The 24,454-nt window shown below is 42.6% G+C and overlaps 1 protein-coding gene across 4 annotated transcripts in view; it reads right to left on the bottom strand.

Annotated features, from left to right (window-relative positions):
• The window catches only part of GALNTL5 (polypeptide N-acetylgalactosaminyltransferase like 5), a 61,898-nt gene that overhangs the window by 3,452 nt on the left and 33,992 nt on the right, over positions 1 to 24,454 (bottom strand). The window contains exons 7-9 of one of the 4 annotated variants that reach the window (XM_039230690.1): positions 24,187 to 24,304; positions 5,307 to 5,456; positions 245 to 536 (exon numbers count right to left, since the gene is read on the bottom strand). In XM_039230690.1, coding sequence (XP_039086621.1) covers positions 5,310 to 5,456; positions 24,187 to 24,304 — 265 coding nt within the window. In that variant the 3' untranslated portion in view covers positions 245 to 536; positions 5,307 to 5,309. Of the gene's footprint in view, positions 1 to 244; positions 537 to 2,170; positions 2,269 to 5,306; positions 5,457 to 22,676; positions 22,769 to 24,186; positions 24,305 to 24,454 lie in introns of those variants that run through there. The other 3 variants (XM_039230691.1, XM_039230693.1, XM_039230692.1) reach the window with 3 other exon arrangements.

Below are 24,454 nucleotides of genomic sequence, written 5' to 3'. Positions count from 1 at the left end.
AGACACAGACTCCGAATCAGGCTCCAGGCTCTGAGCTGGCAGTCAGCACAGAGCCCGACGCGGGGCTCGAACCCACGAACCGCGAGATCATGACCTAAGCGAAAGTCGGACGCTTAACCGACTAAGCCACCCAGGTGCCCCGACAGTGTGTATTTCTAATGTTCAAGGTTTTGCCAGCCCAGAAATTCAGTGGCATATGTAACAAAGGATTAAGAGCTATCATTAAAGCAAGATAGAAAAGCACTCTTGTTTTAGAGCAGCATGGTTGTATTTCTTACTGCATTTCACGCAATTTCATGGTGTTCCAAACTTTTCTCCTCCATGTTGAAGACGTGGGGTTTCTTTTAACCCGTTATTAACGAAAACGATTTGTTTCTGTTTCATCTGCCGCCCTCTGATGTCTCCAATTCTGGGAAGACATTATCCAAGTACCACTGAAATGATCTGCAACCCAATCGTTCCCTTAATTCAACACGCTCGCTAATGTTTCCATAGGCAACAAATTTCAGATCAGGTCTTCTTAAAAAAAACTGCTCCTAAATGGAAATGGAGAGTAATTTCATTAAACCAAACAAATTGTTGGCAATCAAATCATATCTAACACAGCAGTATATATTTTTATCACCTGAACTAAAAACAAAACAAAACAAAAAACAAAACCCAAAGAACAAGACATCTTCCAATTTCATCCCTACAGGGAGGACAGAGACACGTGTGGAACCTGGGATTCACTCACTCTGCACATATTTGCAGGATGTGTGGCGAAGAACCGCGACACAGAGGGGGTGTCAAGGGATCCAGGAAGGTTGGGTCCTGCTTCTTAGGAACCCCCAAATCACAGCCACCTATTGTGGTATATCCCCTTTCCCTTACTCTCTCAGTATTCAAGGAAAACTCTCATTCCCTGGTCCCAATCAACCCTTCAGTGGTTTCAGAAATGGGAGATGGTATAGTGGCTTAGGGCAAATGGACTGTGGGGGGAGACAGGCTGGGTTCCAGTCCTCTCTCTGTCATTTATCACGTTACCTTTGCCCCTACCCTCATGAGGCAGTTGCGAGGACTGGACACTTTAATACGCATGGAGCACTGGGTAAACAAAGGCTGGCACCTACTGTCATGTCGGCATTGGCCATTATTATCGCACCTGGTTGGTCTTCTATACGCTCTGGATTTAAGATAGTACTAAGTACGAATGTCTAATGGGTTCAATCTGCCCTATATTCAAAGAGATATTCTAAAGAGACCAAAGCTTTCTTGAAAGCAGACTCTTGTATTTTCATCTGTGTTTCCTAGTGCCCAGAATACAGTAGAGTGATAGTCTTGAACAAGAGAAGGAACTTGCTTGTCCAAGTTAGTGTATTATAGGCGTGCCATGTTGGGCTCGGCCTGGGGATCCCTTGACCACTGTCTCTGCCATCATGTCTTGCCCCTTCTAGTTCCCAGAGCACGTTGGCTCATGAGATGGACCTGAGGGTGGTGAGGGGGGTTGTCATTTGGGAGCAAAGGCAGGGAAGAGCTTAGGCAACATTTTGTGAGAAGCCCTCTCTTGTCTCACGTCACTCACTAAATTTCCCAGTGTGCAGGGTCATAGAATCCGTTGATTTATGCCAAGCATTATACGTTTTTTAAGTTAGATGGACCCTTTTGTCACTATATCCTCTGTGAAACTCATTAAACTACTGAGTCCTAGCTGTGTTCAAGTCAACTGTTCAAATCTGCGGCTAGAGTTCACAGGAAAAAAAAATCAATAAACATAAAAATAAGCTCAAGATCTCTCATAAATAAATGCAATTGAAGGGGCACTTGGGTGTCTCGGTCGGCTGAGCGTCTGACTTCAACTCAGGTCAAGATATCCCAGTTCTTGGGTTTGAGCCCCTTGTTGGGCTCTGTGCTGACAGCTCAGAGGCTGGAGCCTGCTTCAGATTCTGTGTCTCCCTCGCTCTCTGCCCCTCCCCCACAGGGGTGTGTGTGTGTGTGTGTGTGTGTGTGTGTGTGTGTGTGTGTGAGCGCGCTCTCTCTCAAAAATAAACATTAAAAAAGTTTTATAAATGCAATTTAAAAATAATGAGACATCATTTTTAGCTCATCAGATTAAAAGAAACATAAAGCTTAATTAAAACCAGGGCTGGAAACGCTTTGGAGAGACCGGTATTTTCACATACATTTGGTGACAGTGATTGACAGTTTGGATATTATTCATCAGGATATAAAATGTGCCCTCTCTTGGCCCAGCAAGTCCATGTTTTGAGATTTATTCCAGAGATATATCTGCACAAATGTAGAAAAAGATAGCGTAAAGCTGGGGCGCCTGGGTGGCTTAGTCGGTTAAGCGTCCGACTTTCTCTTGGGTCATGATCTCGCGGTTCTTGGGTTCGAGCCCCGCGTCGGGCTCTGTGCTGACTGCCAGCTCAGAGCCTGGAGCCTGTTTCAGTCTGTGACTCCCTTTCTCTCTGACCCTCCCCTGCTCACGCTGTCTCTCTCTCTCTCTCTCTCTCCTAGAAATAAATAAAACATTAAAAAAAAGATAACGTAAAGGATGCTCATTTCAGCAATGTTAAGGGTTTTTAAAAAGGCGAGATATTCAGAATGCTTATCACTGGGGGGGGGCAGCTATTTATTAATGGGATCAATTTTAGGAGATCCTTTCAAAGGAAATATTTAAGAGAATGATATGTTCATACGTTTGGATTTTATGAGACTGATATGTTACCTACTGCACTAATGAGACACCTTCGGATTTTAAAAGACTTTGAAAGTATGTTTTCAAAATATACTAACAAGTGGAAAACAGAACAAAATAGTGTGTGACTGTAGTTAGATAAAAAGATTTACACTTGAGTGTGTTAACAAGAAACTGAATTTTCGTGATTACTACATTTAGTGACTTAGAGGTTGCTAATTTAAGGATTACTTCTTAGAGCTGTAACAATGAACTTAGAAAGCTTTTCACTTAATGTTCTTTCCATACTGTATGACTTTTAAACATGAGTATGTTTTACCTTTTTACAAATAATTTTTTAAAAACAAGGAGATATATTTCCTGCAAAAATTGCATGAAGTACAAATGTGCAATTTAATGAGTTGTTGAAAAATCAACCCCAGGAATGCTGACTAGGTCAAGAAATGGAACATAAGCGCCATCCCAGAAGCTCCCTGCCTTTCTCTTCCTAAGTGTGTCCTTTCCCCTGGGTTTGCTGTTGTTGTTATTTACTTAAAATTTTTTTTAAACTTTTTTTTTTATTTTTGAGAGACAGAACACGAGTAGGGGAGGGGCAGAGAGAGAGAGACACACACACAGAATCTGAAGCAGGCTCCAGGCTCTGAGCTGTCAGCACAGCTTAATCCACTGAGCCATCCACAGGCACCTCTCTGCTGGTTTTAAATGCTATCTTGATTAGGAGCACCTGGGTGACTTGGTTGGTTAAGTGTCTGACTCTTGATTTCGGCTCAGGTCACGATCTCAGGGTGTGTGAGACTGAGCCCTGCATTGGGCTCTATGCTAACAGAGCAAAGCTTGCTTGGGATTCTCTCTCTCTCTCTCTCTCTCTCTCAAAATAAATAAATAAACTTAAAAAAAATTAGGGGCACTTGGATGGCCCAGTCAGTTAAGCATCCAACTTTGGCTCAGGTCATGATCTTGCAGTTTGTGAATTCGAGCCTCATGTTGGAGTCTGTGCTGACAACTCAGAGCCTGAAGCCTGCTTCAGATTCTGTGTTTCCCTCTCTCTCTCTCTCTCTGCCCCTCCCCTGCTTGTGCTCTGTCTCTCTTTCTCTCTCTCAAAAATAAATAAACATTAAAAACCTTTGAATGCTATCATGGTTATGTATTCATGTCTTTGCTTTTCTTTTTAGCTTTGCTATCTAATTATGAATACATAAATTATATGGCTTAATTTTACTCATTTTAACTTATATAAATGGAATACAATCAGTATATATTCTATTGTGTTTGGCTGCTTTTTCCCCCATTATGTCTTTTTTTTTTTTTTTTTTTAGGTAAGCCTCATGCCCATTGCACTGTGTGCACTCCAGTGCAAGGCTCGAACTCATGACTATAAGATGGAGACCTGAGTCACGATCAAGAATCAGATGCTTTACCAAGTCACTCAGGCATCCCTGCAGTATGTCTTCAGCTTTACTGTACCGTTGTATGTGTGTCTACAGTTGGTTAATTTTCATGGCTGTATAGAGTTATATCAGCTAAATATAACACATGTATCCATTCTGCTCTTAATGAACATCTGGGTTGTACTTTGGGCTAACAGCAGCCGTGCTGTTTATAAACATTCTTGTTTGTGTCTTCCGGTTGCCCCAGAGCTTGCCTTTCTGTGGCGTGTACACGGACCGGAATTGCTGGACATGGGCTACTCATGATCTTTACTTAACTTTGCCAAACTGTTTTCTGAACTGAGTTTGTAATAATTAATACTCTCACCAGCAGTGTGTGAGAATTCCTGAATTCCTGTGTTTGCCAGTACTTGGTCCTATCAGACTTTAAACATTTTTGCCAAAGTGGCTATGTAGATATACCTCATTGGGGTTGAAAAGAAAGAGTATTATTACTTTTATAATTTAAAATAATAAAGAAATATTAGACTAAGACCTATAATATAGCACATATAATATCACAGAAAGATTCTTCCATATTTCTCCCCATATCTCTGAAATGAGGTCTTGTGGGGGTTACTGCCGTCTATGTTTGTGCATGGGTCCTGGAGGGACACCTTTCAGGTTCAAATGGGGCCACGGCTACGTGTTCTCTGTATGTGCACCCTTTTAGGTCCTGGCTAGGGGCTGAAGCCTTGGGGAGATGCATAGATGAAGGGGTGTGGCTTTGATAGAGAAATTGACTGTCGGTAGGAGAGAAGCAGTGAAGGTTCTCACATTTTCCCCAGATCACAGTAGCTGCACACTTGGGAACTTGGTAATGGAGGAAGAGAATCTAAAGAATTGCCTGTGGGGATGGGAACAGGGGGAGATGTTTGCTTCAGAGGGGGCGATCCCTGGGGGGGCAGGGCAGGAGGTAAATCAATCAGGGCCAAAAGAACAGAACAAACTTCCTGTGTCGATTAATTTACGTCTGAGAAATTTGAGTTTCCCTAGAAACTGAATGAAAAGTAGCGTTCATGTGTAGTGGGTTCGAATGAGCTAATTGAGAATAGGGTCTGGGGAAGGTGGATGAGCGGTTGAAGGTGTGCCGCTAATTTAAGGACACTTGTTATCTGGAAAGGCGGGATAGGTTCCCTTATGCCAAGCTCCGTTCTGTGTTCTTGCTCGTCTTTACAAATCAGAGACATTTCCCTCACCTTTTATTCATCCAGCCAAACGTGCACCAATCTGAGACTGTTATATGTCATGGCTTTTGTAAGCTCAGGTTGATTAGGAGGGCGATGCTTACTGACATGTCCCACCCGCGAGCAGGGGAGTATGAAGAGTTGCCCTCCGCACATCCAGATCTAGACAAAAACAGAAAACATTAATGTATGTTTGCTGGTACGAGGCAACTGCTATTTTTTTTTTTACAAACATAGCAATAGCTAACATTTCTTAAATTGTTTATTTAATCCTAACAGTCCTATAACATAGGTCCTATGATTATCCCCATTTTACGGATAAAGAAATGAATACAAACGTTGGTAAAGAAGTTTGTCAAGGGACACAGAGCAGCATTTAAGTTCAGGAAGTCTGGCCTCCGAGCCAGCACTCCAAATACTAAGTGATTTTGTCTCCTTCATATATGATCAATTCTGATGGTGCTTAGGTAGAAAAGTGGCAGGCTATTTTTGTCCTAATTCTCAAAGGTATTCTGAGAATAATTAAGTATCGCTGGATGTCAGCAGGTAAGAAGAGAAATACTGATCATGGCTAAATTTGATGATTCATGTTTTCTGTTCTTAACACACTTTATGACATTTAATTTTTAAACCTTTATTATTTTTGAGAGAGAGAGAGAGAGAGAGAGAGAGGAGGGGGCAGGAACAGAGAGAAAGGGAAACATAGAATCCTAAGCAGCTCCAAACTCTGAGCCATCAGCACAGAGCCCGACGCAAGGCTCGAACTCACAAACCCTGAGATCATGACCTGAGTTCATGGCTTGAACCCATGAACTGTGAGATCGTGACCTGAGCCGGATTCCAGAATCGGATGCTTAACCGACTGAGCCACTCAGGCGCTCCTTTAACACTTATTTTTAACAAACTTTTTACTACACAAAAGTAAAATGTGACCATTGAAAAATCAGCAAATGTAGAAAAGCACACGGAAAAAAATAAAAGTCACTTCTCATACTAACACTTTGTAGGTTGCTGTTTCTCCAGGTCCTGTGTTCTCACACACATATACACAACATTGAGATAGCTTGTGGCTTTTTTATTTAAAGGTATGTGAAGTTATGGGGCGCCTGCATGGCTCAGTCAGTTAAGTGCCCGACTTCAGCTCAGGTCAAGATCTCGCGGTTCACGAGTGCGTGAACCCTGCGTCGGGCTCTGTGCCGACAGCTCAGAGCCTGGTGCCTGCTTCAGATTCCGTGTCTCCTTCTCTCTCTGCCCCTCCCCTGCTCACAGTCTGTCTCTCTCAAAAACAAACAAACAAACAAACATAAATAAATAAGTTATGTGAAGTTATGGGGCACCTGGGTGGCTCAGTTGGTTAAGCATCCGATTCTGGAATCCGGCTCAGGTCACAATCTCACAGTGCATGGGTTCAAGCCCCACATCAGGTCCTGCAACATCAGTGTGGAGCCTGCTCAGGATTCTCTCTCTCTTTCTCTGCCCCTCCCTTTCTCTCTCTCATAAATAAACATTAAAAAAAGGTTGTTATATGAAGTTATTTTAAAAGTGTTGTATTGTCTGGATATTTGGGTAGTTTCCAATCCTTAATATTATATAAAACACAAAGAACGTGCCTATAGTATAAATCTGGCGCACACCATTTACATATCTCACAGTATATTTGCCATGACTTCCTTGTTTACTCTAATTCAGAGATCCTTCCAGGGTTGCAAACTAGAAGCATCCTATCGCTCAGGAGCTTCAAAATGCAAAAGACTTGGGCCCACCCAACCCTAATGAACCACAAACCGTGGGGCTGGGCCCAGTAATTTGCATTTTAACCTGATCTTCAAGTGATTTTGATCACATTAAAATGAGAACCACTGTTCTGATTGATCAAGATCATGCACCCCAGTTTTATAGACACTGTTTTGTAAAATTCATCTAATCATTTGGGAAGTAGTAATAGGAAAAAAGGCTTTCACTGAACAAAACACTCACAATATTGCTTACAAGAGCAATGCTTAGGGTGAAGTATATCACTCAGGTAGTTAGTTAGAAGGGATTATGTTTAAGAAAAAGAAAGTTCTGACGTAAATGAGACCTAAGGATCTGTGCAACCCACCTCTAGAGTTCTTCAGAAATAGCACCTCAGAATGTCAAGAAAAATATCTATGGAATTCCTTCCCCTTAGAAAAACCCTTAGATCAGAATTCCGAAGAATTACATTCTTTTATCAGATCTGTCACATGCTTATGATCAGATATATCCTCTCCGGATCTCGTTTTCATGTGAAGCTGAGAACTATAGAGTTGCTCATTTAAGCTACTGTTTGGGGATGCTTTGTTTGGGGGCTTTGTTATACAGCCAAAGCTAACTGCTACTGGCTATAATGTCTTATTCTTTTTTTTTTTTTAAGTGAGAACTTAATGAAATGTGGAAAATCATGAATATCTGTTTAATAATTAGACTGGAGACAGCATTGTTGATTATTTTTGGTATATTTTTACATGTTTGAAGTGTTTCTTTTTTAAAAAAAATTTTTAATATTTATTTTTGAGAGAGAAACAGAGAGAGAGTATGAGCAGGGGAGGGGGAGAGAGAGAGAGAGAGAGAGAGAGAGAGAGAGAGAGAATCCAAAGCAGGCTCCAGGCTCTGAGCCTGACGTCAGCACAGAGGTCGACAGGGGGCTTGAACCCCTGAATCGCGAGATCACGCCCTGAGTCGAAGTCGAACACTTAACCGACTCAGCCACGCAGGCTCCCCAAAATGTTTCTTAATTGGAAAAGAAATCTGGCCATGAGTACAGAATAGAAACTAAAAGTAACATGATAAAAGAGGTACAAAAGTAAGAATTTTATCAAAGGCTTTTTCGAAAATCAAATTGAAGGAAGCTATAGCAATTTCGCCTAATCTTCATAGGGCTCAGGTGTTTGTTCTTTTATTCTTGATTTATTCACAAGAAGGGCATGATCTATCTGGACGTGACTCTTGCTGTACTTATTGTCCATGTAGGTGACGCTCAGCTTTCTTCCCCAGATATTCTGCTCGAAGTCCATCCAGCTCGCAGTTTCTAGCAGTAGTAGTAGTTGTTGTTGCTGTGGTAGTAATAGTAACAGCAGCAGCACCCCACTGAGAATTAGGCTAACACAGTGGGTAGAAGCATAGACTCTGGGGCCAGCAAGTGGGGTCTGAGTCCTCCATTAGTTCTAGAAACTAGGCAAATCACTGCACTTACTCAACACATCTGTGCCTCAGTTTCCTGGTCTGTAAAATTAGAATAACAGTACCCACACCATGGGGTTGTTACGAGCATTAAATAACTTGATACTTGTTAAGTGTTTAGAGTTTTGATTTTTAGTGTTTTTTTTTTTTTTTTAATTTAAACTTTAGTTAACGCACAGTGCAATATTGGTTTCAGGAGCAGAATTCAGTGATTCGTCACTTACATCCAACACCCAGTGTTCACCACAAGTGCCCTTCTCAGTACCCATCACCCATCAACCCCATGTCCCACCCACCTCCCTCCATCAACCCACAGTTTGTTCTCGATCATTAAGAGTCTCTTGTGATTTGTTTCCCTCTCTTCTCTGTCCCCCCTTCCCCATATGTTCATGTTTTGTTTCTTAAATTCCACATGAAAGACATCATATGGTTTTGTCTTTCTCTGATTGACTTATTTTGCTTAGCATAATACATTCTAGCTCCATCCATGTCATTGCAAATGATTCCATTCTTTTTGCTGGCCGAGTAATATTCCATTGTATATGTATACCACATCTTCTTTACCCATTCATCAGTCGATGGACATTAGGGCTCTTTCCATAGTTTAGCTATTGTTGATAGTGCTGCTATAAACATTGGGGTGCATGTACCCCTTCAAATCTGTATTTTTGACATCGCTGGTGGTATTTTGGTGGGTATTGCATTAAATGTGTAGATTGCTTACTACAGGCATTTTATAGAACAGTGCTTGTTCTTCCCATCCATGAGCATGGAATGCTTTTCCATTTATTTGTGTCTTCTTCAATTTCTTTCATAAGTGTTCTATGGTTTTCACAGTATAGATCTTTTATCTCTTTAGTTAGGCTTATTCCTGGGTCTTTTATGGTTTCTGGTGCAATTGCAAATGGGATCTATTCCTTGATTTCTTTTTTCTGCTGCTTCCTTATTGGTGTATAGAAATGCAACAGATTTCTGCACATTGATTTAATATCCTGACACTTAGCTAAATTCGTGTATTAGTTCTAGAAATTTTTTGGTGGAGTCTTTTGGGTTTTCTACAGAGAGTACCATGTTGTCTGCAAATAGTGAAGGTCTGACTTCTTCCTTGATGATTTGGATGCCTTTTATTTCTTTTTGTTGTCTGATTGCTGAGGCTAAGACTTAACTGTATTGTCTTAAATAGTAATAGTGAAAGTGGACATCCTTGTTTTGTTCTTGACCATAGGGGATAGGCTCTGTTTTTCCCCATTGAGGATGATATTAGCTGTGGGTCTTTCATATATGGCCTTTATGATGTTGAGGTATGTTCCCTCTGTCCCTATTTTGTTGAGGATTTTTATCAAGACTGGAGGCCGTTATTTTGTCAAATGATTTGTCTGTATCTATCAACAGATCACATAGCTCTTATCCTTTTTTTTTTTTTACTGTTTATTTTTGAAAGAGAGGGAGGGAGACAGAGGGAGGTAGCATGAGTGGGGGAGGTGCAGAGAGAGAGGGAGACACAGAAACCGAAGCAGCTCCAGACTCCGAGCTGTCAGCACAGAGCCCGATGCAGGTCTCAAACTCACACACTGTGAAATCATGACCTGAGCCAAAGCTGGACGCTCAACCAATCGAGCCACCCAGGTGCCCCTCCTTGCTTTTATTAATGTGGTGTATCATGTTGATTGATTTGTGAATATTGAACCAGCCCTCACTCCGGGAATAAACCCCACTTGATCATGGTGAATAATCATTTTAATGTACTGTTGCATTCAATTTGGTAATATTGTTGAGAATTTTTGCATCCATGTTCATCAGGGATATTGGCCCGTAATGCTCCTTTTTCGTGGGGTCTTTGTCTGGTTTTGGAGTCAAGGCAACGCTGCCTTCACAGAATGAGTTTTGAAGTTTTCCTTCCATTTCTTTTTTTTGAAATAGTTTGAGAATAGGTATTAACTCTTCTTTAAATGTTTGGTAGAATTCCCCTGGGAAGCCATTTGGTCCAGGACTCTTGTTTGTTGGGAGATTTTTGATTATTGATTCCATTTCTTTGCTGGTTATGGGTCTGTTCAAATTGTCTATTTCTTCCTCTTTCAGTTTTGGTAGTTTGTGAGTTTCTAGGAATTTGTCCATTTCTTTCAGATTGCCCAGTTTGTTGGCACATAATTTTTCATAGTATTCTGTTATAATTGTTTGTATTTCTATGGTGTTGCTTGTGATCTCTCCTCTTTCATTCATGATTTTATCTAGTTGGGTCCTTTCTCTTTTCTTTTTGAAGAGTCTTACTAGGGGCTTATCAAGTTTGCTAATTCTTTCCAAGAACCAACTCTTAGCTTTGTTGATCTGTTATATTGTATGGGGTTATATATATATATTTTCTCTATATCATTTATTTCTGCTCTAATCTTTATTTTTTTACCTTCTGCTGGGTTTGGGATTCATTTGATGTTCCCTTTCTAGCTCCTTTAGGTGTATGATTAGGTTGTGTAGTAAGGACATTTCTTGTTTCTTGAGATAGCCCTGAATTGCAATATATGCCTTTGCTGCGTCCCAAAGTGTTTGGACTGTCATGTTTTCATTTTCATTTCCTTCCATGTATTTTAAAAAATTTAATTTTGTGGTTAACCCATTCATTCTTTAGTAGGATGTTCTTTAACCTCTGTGTATCTGAGGACTTTCCAAAATTTTTCTTAGAGTTGACTTCAAGTTTCAGAGTGTTGTGATCTGAAAATAGGTATTGTATGACCTCAATCTTTTTGTACTTGTTGAGGGCTGATTGGTGACTCAGTATTGTGATCTTCTTCAGAATGTTCCATGTGCACTCAAAAAGAATGTGTCTTCTCTGCTTTAGGATGAAATGTTCTGAATATATCTGTTAAGTCCATCTGGTCCAGTGTGTCATTCAAAGTCATCATTTCCTTGTTGATTTTCTGCTTAGGTGATCTGTCCATCGTTGTAAGTGGGGTGTTAAAGTCCCCTACTATTATTGTATTATTATCAATGAGTTTCTTTATGTTTGTTATTAATTGATTTATATATTTGGGTGCTACAAGTTGGAGGCATAAACATTTGTGATTGTTAGATTTTTTGATGGATAGACTTCTTAATTATAATATAATGCCTTTCTTTATCTCTTGTTACAGTCTTTGTTTTAAAGTCTAAGTTTGTCTGAAGCTGTCATCATCAAGACAGTATGGTATTGGCACAAAAACAGACACATAGACCAATGAAATAGAATAGAGAACTCAGATTTGGACTAAAAAATGTACAGCCAACTAATCTTTGACAAATCAGGAAAGAGTATCCAATGGAAAAAAGACAGCCTCTTTAACAGATGGTGCTGGGAGAACCGGACAGCAACATGCAGAAGAATGAAACAATCATTTTCTCACACCTTACACAAAATAAACTCAAAATGGATAAAGGACCTGAATGTGAGACAGGAAATCATCAAAACCCTACAGGACAAAGCAGGAAACAACCTCCTTGACCTCAACTGCAGCAATTTCTTACTTGACACATCCCCAAAGGCAAGGGAATCAAGAGCAAAAATGAACTATTGGGACCTTATCAAGATTAAAAGCTTCTGCATGGCAAAGGAAACAATCCATAAAACTAATAGGCAACCGACGGAATGGGAAAAGATAGTTGCACATGACAGATCAGATAAAGGGCTAGTGTCCAAAATCTATAAGGGACTCACCAAACTCCACGCCCGAAAAACAAACAAGCCAGTGAAGAGATGGGCAGAAGACATGAACAGACACTTCTCCAAAGAGGACATCCAGATGGCCAACAGACACATGAAACGATGCTCAGCGTCCCTCCTCATCAGGGAAATACAAATCAAAACCACACTGAGATACCACCTCACTCCAGTCAGAGTGGCTGAAATGAACAAATCAGGAGACTCTACATGCTGGTGAGGATGTGGAGAAATGGGCACCCTCCTACACTGTTGGTGGGAATGTAAACTGGTACAGCCCCTCTGGAAAACAGTGTGGAGGTTCCTCACAAAATTAACACTAGAACTCCCCAATGACCCAGCAGTAGCACTGCTGGGAATTTAGCCAAGGGATACAGGAGTGCTGATGCCTAGGGGCACATGGACCCCAATGTTCATAGCAGCACTCTCAACAATAGCCAAACCATGGAAAGAGCCTAAGTGTCCACCAACGGACGAATGGATCAAGAAGATGTGGTTTATCTATACGATGGAATTCTTCATGGCAATGAGAAATAATGAAATCTGGCCATGTGTAGCAACATGGATGGACCTTGAGGGTGTTATGCTGAGTGAAATAAGTCAGGCAGAGAATGACAGATACCATATGTTTGCACGTGTAGGAAGATTAGGAGGAACTTAACAGAGGGCCATGGGGGAGGAGAAGGGGAAAAATATTGGGGGAGAGGGAGGGAGGCAAACCATGAGAGACTCTTGAATGCCGAGAACAAGCTGAGGGCTGTTGAGGGACGGGGGAGAGGGGAAGGGAGGTGATGGACATGGAGGAGGGCACTTGTGGGGTTGAACACTGGGTGTTATATGGAAACCAACTTGACAATAAACTATTTTTTAAAAAGAATTTTTAAAAAATCTAGTTTGTCTGATATAAGTATGGCTACTCTGGCTCCCTTTTGATGTCCACCAGCATGATAGATGGTTTCCCTTACTTTTTTTTTTTTTCTGGTTCCCCTTATTTTCAACCTGCAGGTGTCTTTAGGTCTAAAATGAGTCTCTTGTAGGCAACATATAAATGGATTTTCTCTTTTTATCAATTCTGATACCTTCTATCTTTTGATTGGAGTATTTAGTCCATTTACATTGAGAGTGATTATAGAAAGATATGAATTTAGTGCCATTGTGTTGCCTGTAGAATTGGTGTTTCTGGTGATGTTCTCTGGTCCTTTCAAGTCTTTGTTGCTTTTGGTCTTTTTTTTTTCTTCTTTCAAAGAGTCCCCCTTCAAATTTCTTGCAGGGCTAGTTTAGTGGTCATAAACTCCTTAGGTTTTTGTTTGTCTGGAAAACTCTTTATCTCTCCTTCCATTTTGAATGACAGCCTTGATGGAAAGAGTATTCTTGGCTGCATATTTTTTTCCATTCAGCATGTTGAATATATCCTGCCATTCCTTTCTGGCCTGCCAAGTTCCTGTGGACAGATCTGCTACAAACCTGACCTGTCTTCCCTTGTAGATTAAGGACTTTTTTCCTTTGGTTCTCTTAGGATTCTTTCCTTGTCTGTGTAAGTTGGTGAATTTGAATATGGTATGCCTTGGTGAGTTTTGTTGAATTTAATGGGAGTTCTCTGTGCCTTTTGGATTTTGATGTCCGTGTCTTTCCCCAGATAAGGGAAGTTTTCAGCTATAATTTGCTTACATAAACCTCCTGCCCCTTTTTCTCTCTCTTCATCTTCTGGGATTCCTACGATACAAATGTTATTATGTTTTAATAAACCGTGAGTTCCCTAAATCTGCCTTTGTGATCCCTGACCTTTGTTTCCCTCTTCTTCTCAGCTTCATTATTTTACATAATTTTATCTCTTATATTGCTAATTCTCTCCTCTGTCTCATCTGTCCTCATTTTTATGTTCTCCATTTGGGTTTGCATCTCGGTTATAGCATTTTTAATTTTGGCCTGACTAGGTTCTAGTTCCTTTATCTTTGCAGAAATGGATTCTCTGGTGTCTTCTATGCTTTATTCAAGCCCTGCCAGTAACCTTATAATCATTGTTTTAAATTCTAATTGAGGCATTTCACTTATTTCTGCATTGACTAAATACCTGGCCATTGTTTCTTCCTGTTCCTTCTTTTGAGGTGAATTCCTCCATCTGGTCATTTTGGAGGAAGAAAATAACAATAACAACAACAACAATAATAGAATGAAATAAAAATTAAAGCATAAAAAAAATAAAGCTAGATCCTAAATGTGTTTCAGTGTGCTTGTTAAGAGAAACTTGATAGCGAAAAAAGAGAGAAAACACATAAAAATTAAAATTAGAAAAAAAGAATAAAATAAAAAAATTAAATAAATTTGCTCTTTCTGTATCCAAGAAATGAAATGAAAAAACAACAAAAACAGAAGAAACAATAAAACTTAACAAACAAATGAGCAAACAAAAAAACCCACATGAAGCTAAATCCAGTTTCCCCTAGAACTGAAACTCTGCAGCACTGTATGATCAGTAGAGTAAGTGCATGGAAGGGATTTGTGTGGCCTTCTGAGGGAGGGGCCTGCTGCTCTGATTCTCGCCTGATTTGCCCTAGCGGAGATGTGTCAGGAGGGCACAGGGCGGGGACTGGTGTAATGGCTCCATTCTCCACTTGGTGGCGCTGTTTAGTTCACTGGGGTCAATCACTGCTGGTGGGATAATGGTGAAAAATGGCTTCACCCTGACCACTAGTCTCCAGAGCTGGAAGTTTGTGTCCTTGCAGACGAGTGGTCAGTCACCTCTGCTGTGTCCCCTGCTGTCTGTGTCCGAGCTGTCCACCTACCAGGCGGCACCTCTCTCCAGAGTTATATCTCAGGTGAGGCTGTGTTTCAAACCCCACACTTCAGAGACCCTCTCTGGTTTGGACCTACAGTGATCTCCTGGGAGAGGGTCTTGCTGTGCGGTGGCCGGCTTGTCCAGGAAATGGTTGAGCCACCGCACAGCAACAGTGGCTCAGAGTTTATGGTAATCACAACACACAGCCGGCACCATGGTTTGCTGCCCTCAGTTGGCATCTTTGTTCCTATATGGGCGCACATGGTGGCTTAATTGTGCCCTCCGGGTCTTTTGCCTGCAGAGAGGCTGTCTCACGTCTACCAAAGGCACGCCAAGCAGGGGACCTGCTTCTCCCAGTGTGACCCTGGGGATCCTTAGATTGATGCCCATTCTAAGAGCTCTGCCCTGCTTCCTCACAGGAGCACCACAAGGCGCTGACCTCTGAAACTTCACACTCTGCTCCACTGTTTATAAAAATACTGGTGGTACTGAAACCCTTTCCGTTCCCTCCAATCAATGATTTTGAGGAATAGTTTTCTTGTGCAGTCCCCTGTGTGTGTTTTCACTCTTTCTTTCTAGCTGCTTTCAGGGGAGTCTTTCTTGCACAAACCTGATGTGTGGCTTTCTCTCCCCTGTCTCTTTCTCCTCTCCACAAAAACAACTCCCTCCCCTCTGCAACATCATGGCTCTTCTCTCCCCGAATTCACTTCACACCACGTGCTGCCGCATTCTCTCCCTCAAATCATGTAGATTGTTCTGTCAATCCTCAGATCAATTTCCTAGGTGTTCAAAATGGTTTGATGTTGATCTGTACTTGAGGGACAAGATAAGCCCAGGATCCCCTTACTACTCCACCATCTTAATGTCTCTGTAGCATAATTTGCTTAGAGTTTGTGTTCGTAAATAGTGTATCACTGCTGTAGTAAAGTGTGGTAGGTTTCAAGAATGGCCACAGAGTCTTTTCATGCCTATATGCAGACTTCTGTGCAATGTAACTTTGTATGTCTTTTCGTCAAGAAGTAAAGCTCATTTCTCCATCTCTTCAAAATGGTCTTGGCCTCATGATTGGCTTTGGTCAATGGGACCTTAACAACTGTGACACAGATGCATAAAAAGTGTTTGCTGCATGGCGGGACTTGCCTTCTCTTGCTACTCTTGGGAATCTTGTGACCACTTCACTGTGACTGAGCCTGGGCTAGCCTGACGGATAAGAGACAAATGGCCAAGCCATCTCCACTGCCCCAGCCACCACTAAGCCAGTGTTCAGACATGTAAATGATGCCATCCTAAACTTGCCAACACCAGTTTGGCCTCTAAGTGAACACACATGTATAGGCAACACCAGTACAAATTGGCCATCCTGTCTATCACCAGAAAAGCCACGTTAGGGGTGCCTGGGTGGCTCAGTCAGTTAAGCGTCCATTTTGGGCTCAGGTCATGATCTTGCAGTTTGTGACTTCAAGCCCTGCGTTGGGCTCTGTGCTAACAGCGCATAGCCCGGAGCCAGCTTCAGACTCTGTGTCCCCTTCTTTCTCTGCCCCTCCCCTGCTCACACTCTGTCTCTCTCAAAATTAAATAAACAAATGAACAAAAAAGCCATTTTAGCAGCACAATGAGTTGCAAGAAATAACATTGTTTGCTCTCTTAAGCCACTGTGGTTTGGGATAGTTTGTTATACAGCAAAAGCTAACTGATACATGAGGGGACATTTTTCTCTTAACTGCTGTTTCGCTCATTAAGTAAAAAAGACCTCCATCCTCTTTGTCGCTCATTCCAGAAACTTGGGGTGATAGATGGAAATGTTCTGCAAATATTAGCTCACTCCCTCAGCCCTTACTTTGGGGCAAGTTTTCTTGGACGTCCTGACTTCGGGCTTGTCCACCTGTTGCTTTGGCCAACACAACATGAGCACATGTGATACATGCTGAAGGTTCAATATGCTGTGTGGTTTGGCTTGGGCTTTGCTCCCTGCCTGTCCAAATGAGAAGAGTATGCTGAGTTGTTACTAGTTACCACTAGTATTTGTACTAAAAATACTAGTGGTACAAATACTAGTAGAATAGAAATACTAGTAGAATCCTAGCAGATTTCTAATACTCCTAGAATGATGAACAGACCTGAACCAAACTCAGAGACAAGAGCCAAGCCCTGACATTCTAAATTCAGAGGCAGAGCACCCTGGCCCGTCCATGGACACATGAAAGAAAAAGCAAATGCTTATGGTCATGAGCCATTCAGTTTCGAGCTGGTTTGTGATACAGCATCTGCATGGCATTAGCCGCCTGATAATCGGGTTGTGTGTGACACTGCTTTCTCTTAACATCCGTCTCATCTGCTCTGTCTCTAAGTTCCGTCCACTCTACTTGTAATATATGCCTGGGAACAGTCCAGGTCTTTCTGCCTCCACTGCCACGGCTCTAGATCCATCCGCGGTCACCGTTTGTCCAGATCATCACAAGAAGCTCCTGATCTCCCAGCTTATCCTTCATTGTGTTCCTCTCCATCACTGTCTTACTTAAAACGTAGCATTTCCACTGTGCATGAGATACAACCTCAATCTGTACAAGATCCTATGGCGTCCTGCCCTCGCACACCCTGGCCTTATCTTTCCCCTTCTTTCCTTGCATCATGGTCCAGCCTTACTGGCCTTCTTCCTTGATACATATAGGTTAGAAAAGCCAACTATTTTCTGAATCTGTACGTAGAAATCAGGGCATCCCTAAGTATTTTCCCACTTTTTCTGTAATCTGTATTTGTTCTTGGAAGGTGACGTAGGGCACCCCATGTGACAAAACCAACATAGGATTTTCTTGGTCTGTTCCATTGGCCCCACTATTATGGGGCTGCCTTCCAGACTCAGGCTAGCCATCAGATTTATTTTCTAGTGGGATCTCATCTTCTCTAGTTTCAATAAACATCTTAGCAGAAAGTTAGGAGAGACTGCTAGGCAGCTCCTGTGTTAAATGAGAATTCTGGAACAGCGGTAGCATAAAAAGAAGGCAAGAGACATTGGCTGAGGGCACGTTAGGTGGCAGACACTGTATTAAATGCTTCCTGCACGTTGCCTCAGTGGATGCATGTGCCAACAATTATTCTGACCATTTATTTACACATAAGGCTTCCTAGACTCTGAGTGGTTCAATCATTTACAAATATTTCTCAACCACTTTTTATGTGGTCAACAGAGCAGGTGCTGAACAAGGTTTGAACAAGTCAGACCATGTCCTTGCCCTCATGGGGCCTACAGCCTGGTCCGTACACCAATTGGTGGTGCCCAGCACAAAATAAAAATAAAGTCTCTGATTCAAAAATTATTAAAAAAATTCATGACGGCAACAGCAGAACATTCCACTAAGTGTGGGGTGCCTCCAAACGTGGCCCTGTGTGCCCACAGAGTCTGCACTGAATACACTCACAACTGACAACCACAGTAGAGCACACCAAGTGCTGTGATGGGTAACACATGTATTGTGATGTGTGAGCACACACTGGAGAATGGACCCCAGACTTGGGTGTGTGTGTGTGTGTGTGTGTGTGTGTGTGTGTGCGCGCACGCACGTGTGTGTGGGTGTGTGGGGAGAGGAAGAAAGGGTCAAGAAAGTCTTCCTGAGGGGCACCTGGGTGGCTCAGTTGGTTAAGAATCCCACTTCAGCTCAGGTCTTGATTTCATGGTTTATGAGTTTGAGCCCTGCATCGGGCTCTGTGCTGACAGCTCAGAGCCTTGAACCTGCTTTGGATGCTGTGTCTCCCCCTCTCTCTGCCCCTCCCTTGCTCTCTGTCTCTCAAAAATGAATAAACACTAAAAAATAAAAATAAAAAAGGAAAAGGAAGTCTTCTTGAGAAATTACATCAAAGCTGTAACTATGGACTGTGCTGGTGGGAAGGACCAAAGTGAACAGAGGTGAGTGATGATTTAACCACATGATGAAGGAAAGTGGGGCATGAAAGGGAGATTGGAGACCAAGAAGGTACTCTGGGAGGCTGGATGGTTATAGGTGGGTGGAGGGCATCATGTCATCCACCCAAAGAAGGAAGGGCCATGGGAGGAAGAATGGATTCTAGGGAGTAGAAAGAGCTCTCTTTTTGAAAGGTTGGGGCTAGGATACTCTGGGACGCCCATCCTACAGGAGAGTAACCTGTAGGCAATGAGATGTGCAAGCTTCTGGCACAGAAGGACCTGGGAAGGAGCTAGAATTATGTCATCGGCATGTAGTCATTGAAGCATGAGAGAGGGAAGAGGGCCTTGGGGGAACCCATGGAGTCAATGGTAGGGCTCCAGGTCCAGAGCAGAGCACCCTGCCCATATCTGGGGCCAAGGATGGAGTGCCAAGCCACACAGGCTGTTGGGGACTATTAGAGGCCAGCCTCCAATCCACCGGAAGCCAAAGTGCGGATCTGAAGCCTGATGAGGGGAACCATCCCAAGGCTGGGGGTCAAGCGGCAGCTCTGCGGGCACCCAGCCCATCCCCCCTTTCCTGAGTGACAGTAACACTGAGGACAGGGCAGCTAAAACAAATTCAGAGCTTTGGAGGCTTCCAGAGAGAAATGACTTCGAGCGGAACTGAGCCGGTGAGGTCTCCAGACCCGAGGTTGAGTAGATAGTGTAAAGCAGGACACGATAGGCTTGGGGCATGTACGTACAGTTCTGTGAATCAAGCCAAGTTGCTGGGGTGCGAGGATCCCCAGTTTCCCCACTGTAGGTAGGAGATCCTCACAGGTTTACCCCCTCACAGGTTTACCCCCTCACAGGTTTACCATGAAGATTAAGTTAGTATCTGCAAGATTTCAGAGCAAGCATGTCACACAGATAAGAACTTGTTAAATAAAGGGAATACATGTATGTCCTTTACCCCGTGACTTGAACATGTCATTTCTGGGGGAGCCTGGGGGGTTCAATTGGTTAAGTGTCTGACTCCGGCTCAGGTCATGATATCGCAGTTCATGGGTTCGAGCCTCACATCAGGCTCTGTGCTAGCAGCTCGGAGCCTGGAACCTGCTTCAGATTCTGTGTCTCCCTCTCTTTCTCTGTCTCAAATATAAGTAAACATTAAAAAGGAAAAAAACCCATGTCATTTCTGCAGGGAAGCCATCTAAGACACAGACATCTCCCTCAACGTGTCTTGATTCTCCTTTTATCTGACCTCATAGTACCCTGTATTCTTCCTTCACTTTATCAAAAATAACTAATCACCTCTCTCTACGTCAACTGAATGGAAGCTTCAGGCCATCAGAAGTCACGTTTGCTCTGTGCGGCTGTATTGAGCGCACAACACAGCCCTTTGCGCATAGCGGGTTCTCAGTATCGTTGAGTGAATGAACGGACAAACAAACGAATGAATGGGCGAGGGTGGCACCTCCTTCTGAATGCCCATCATGTCGCAGAGCCTCACATAGGAGGTGTTCCTTACGTGATGGCCACACTGACCCTAACCAGAACTCCTGAGAGAGTCTAACCCACCAGAATGCAGAGCTGGGTACTGTCAGCGTACAGGTGTTAGTCACAGCCATGGGAGAGGATGCAGGTACGCCCCCAGCCCTGGGCAGCCAGGACAGAGGTGCTCCCCCCAGTCCCAGTGACGCTGCCCCACCCGGTGCTGTCCCTTTAGTCGCTGGGTCATGGAAAGCCCACAGGCCCCCCTGGGAGCAGGTGGGCTGCCTGCGGGCAGTATCATCTGGCCCAGAGTTGAGGTTCCTTCCCACCAGATAAGGAAATACGACACTGTATTCCGTACAGAGGTACAAAATGGCTGATGTCATCCCTGAGAAGCAAGGGGGGAGGGAAGGGACAGCTGCTATGAATAACAGTCCTGGGAATACCCACGCTTCAGAGATGCACAGAAGAAATTCTTGCAGAGGAAACTGAGAACAACAGAGCTATGGGGGAGGGCCCAGGAACACTATTCTTTGGTGCCCAACGCTGCAGTCACCGCCAGGACACAGAAGAACAAAGCCATCCATTAGGGACATCAATATTAAATGGGTGGCAGTTCCCAGAGGATGTCCTGAGGGCCGCCAGGATGCTGATTTATTGGAATGAAGAGTGAAAAATGAAGATGAATGTACAGGTGTTGACGGTCTTCTCTCAGGAAAGACAGGGGTCCTGATCTCGGTTAGAGGCCACTGCCGATGTCAGGAGAGCACTCTAGCTATTTATTAATTTACGTGTTTGTGGAAAGAGAGACCCATGCATGCTTAAAAAAGATGAAGGGGCCATTAGGAATGGAGCAGTTGAAAATACTGAAGCAAGGATCATTAATACCTTTGAATAATAAGTTCGCTCTTATTTGCTATCTGGAGGGAAGAGAGAGCCAGAAAAAGGAATACACTCCCTCCTCAAATATGTATATATCATTCACAAAACTGATTTTACTCTGAGACACGAGAATGCACTCATTAAGATATTAGGTCCTGAAAGGCAGAAAGTCCATATATGTATTCACAGAGAGCGATGTAATAAAACAAGGAATAATCAGCCAAACGATGAAAAGTATTAGAAGCCTGGATATTATAAAATAATGCCTGGATCAAAAGGGATCACATGATTGGGGCTGGGGCGGGGGATGCGAGGGGGCGAAGCAATAAAAGTAATCAGCTCAGGGGCGCCTGGGTGGCTTAGTCGGTTAAGCGTCCGACTTTCGCTTAGGTCATGATCTCGCGGTTCGTGGGTTCGAGCCCCACGTCGGGCTCTGTGCTGACTGNTGGTTATGAGGCCCCCTGGTCAGAAGCCTCTGGGACTTCACGGGGGAGCTGTGGATGAATGGATGCAAGGTGCTTTAATGAGCCACAGGGAAAGAGGGTAACAAAGGCACCAAAGGCAGCCGAGTTAAAAGTCAGCATGAAGGGGCGCCTGGGTGGCTTAGTCGTTTAAGCGACCGACTTTCGCTTAGGTCATGATCTCGCGGTTCGTGGGTTCGAGCCCCACGTCGGGCTCTGTGCTGACTGCCAGCTCAGAGCCTGGAGCCTGTTTCAGTCTGTGTCTCCCTCTCTCTCTGACCCTCCCCTGCTCACGCTGTCTCTCTCTCTCTGTCTCTCCTAGAAATAAATTAAAAAAAAAAAAGTAATCAGCTCACAGCATACCACCAAATAGGGGATTAAGAGGAAAACTGTATTACTCTAGATATTTTTATATTCACAATAAAGTGTCTGAAGCATTATGAAAGGAGTCTGTGCTTAAAAGAACACTAAGCAAGTGAACAAAGCCAAAAGAAGGAAGAGAGAGATAAAATCCAAGACAGAAAAAAAGTCAGAAGAAGGAAACACAAAAAAGCAATAACAGTAAACATTTTAATGCATCCTAAGATGATATATGCAATTCCAAGTATGATCTCTGCAGATGATTTCAGAATATAAAGAACAGATGGCAAAATTTAAAGAATAATTATAGCTGTCACTTATTAAGCAGCTTCTATAAATTATCTGACTTTACAGCTTTGTAATGGAGATCTCTTTTTTTCCCCATCTTATCTGCAAGGAAACTAAAGCTCAAGCAGAATTTGAATTTAGTCACTGATTAAGCTGTTTCTTCCACACCAGGTTGTCTCTGTTGGGAAGAGACAAACAAGGCAGAGAAAAGTGAGAAAAAATGATTAAGCATGATAGGGGTGAGCTCACAGTCCAGATTTTTATGCACAAAGTGACTGTTATAAAAGTCTATCAGAATTTAGTCAAAAGCCAAAACTTACCTACGATAAACACACAATAAATATCTGAATAGTACCTTAGTGTTTTCTTCAGATTCTTTTCAGGAATATTTGCCTTGTACTTTATTCTCTACCCCAATTATGTCCTTAAATCTTCACAAAATTGGAACTGGAGAAACAAAACAAATGAGAGAAGGGGAGAAAAAAAGAGAAAGAGAGAGAGACAAACCAAGAACCAGACTCTTATCTCTAGAGGAGAAAGAGGGAGGTGTTTGGGGGGGTTAAACAGGTGACGGGGATCAAGGGATGCACCTGTTGTGACAGCACAGGGCCGTGAACTTGTTGAATCACTATATTGTACACCTGAAACGAACATAACACTGCGTGCTAATTATACTGGAATTAAAGTAAAATAAACAAACAGGCACCTGGGTGGCTCAGTCTGTTAAGCGTCCCTCTCTGGCTTAGCTCGTGATCTCACAGTTTGTGAGTTCGAGCCCCGTGCTGGGTTCTGAGCTGACAGCCTGGAGCCTGCTTCTGAATCTGTGTCTCCTTCTCTTTGCCCCTTTCTCATTCATGCTCTCTCTCTCTCTCTCTCTCAAAAATAAATAACAAGCATTAAAATTTTTTTAAATAAACAAAAAAAAACCCCCAAAATCTTCACAAAATTCTGAGAATGGCATTTATATTTATTCCTATTTACTGGGTGAGGAAATGAGAAATTAGAAAAGTTAATGGCTGACCAAGGACCTACCCCAAGTTAGCAGCTGAGCTGGGACACATTCTAACATCTAATGTCTACTGATCTAATATCACAGGAATATTTACAAGCCAAATCTACATCTAAATTTGAGACGTAATGCACATGCTACAAGAAATTCACCCTTCTACAGGATACAATGACTCTGACTATTTTCATGAGGTTGACCAATGATCACCACTATCTCATTCTGGAACATTCTCACCACCTCAAAAAGAGCCCGGGGACCTATCAGCGCTCACCCTCCTTGCTCAAGCCCTCGGTAACCACTCACCTACCTTCTGTTTCTATGGATTTGTTCGTCTGCACCTTTCTTACGACTGGATTTACTCATATAAATACGTGGCCATTTGTGTCTGGCTTCTTTCACTCACCATCATGTCTTCAAGGTCCACCACGTTGGAGCAGGTATGCTGGGATTCAAGAGTTGAAAGACAACCCAGCCATCCCTTACCGAGTACTCTCAAGTTGCAGATGGAGAAACTGAGGCCTGAGATAGCCCATAGAGGTAGTGACACCCAAGTCCCCCACTGTCTAATCCTCTTATTTCTACCACATCACAGTCACCAAGACAATCCGTATAATAAAAGAGTTTTCACAAATAAACAAAAATAGTACATTAAGTCAACATCCCATAACAAAAAAATAACGTAGATCATTTATCATAGAACATCTCACAGATCATTTATTTCATGCGACACGGGAATGGTACCGGATGTTCGTGTGGGAAAACTGGGCACAAATGCCACCAAATGCCTGTGGACTTGAAGTCAGCATTCACTCTCTCTGTACAAAGGGAACTATTTAAAAAGCGGAGTCAGAATTACCCTTAATGAAAGCTCCAAATTTTCTGCTCCCCAGAGGTTCATGCCCTTGTCATACTGTCTGATCTCGTTAAAGAAATGCCTATTTATAGCAAAAATTCCTCCAGCCATTGCAGGTGACCTAAAAAGGACACATAAATATTAAATCACGGATTCAGCCATTATGGATTTTTGCCAGAATTATGTTGCATATTAGCAATAACATAAAAACTAGAAAATGACAATATTTATACTAAAATTATTAACTTGATGTATATTTAACTCGATGTAG

Source organism: Hyaena hyaena, unplaced genomic scaffold (genome assembly GCF_003009895.1).
Source record: "Hyaena hyaena isolate Hyena2069 unplaced genomic scaffold, ASM300989v1 scaffold_50, whole genome shotgun sequence".
Lineage (NCBI taxonomy): Eukaryota > Metazoa > Chordata > Mammalia > Carnivora > Hyaenidae > Hyaena > Hyaena hyaena.
This window is presented reverse-complemented; position numbering and strand designations above follow the sequence as displayed.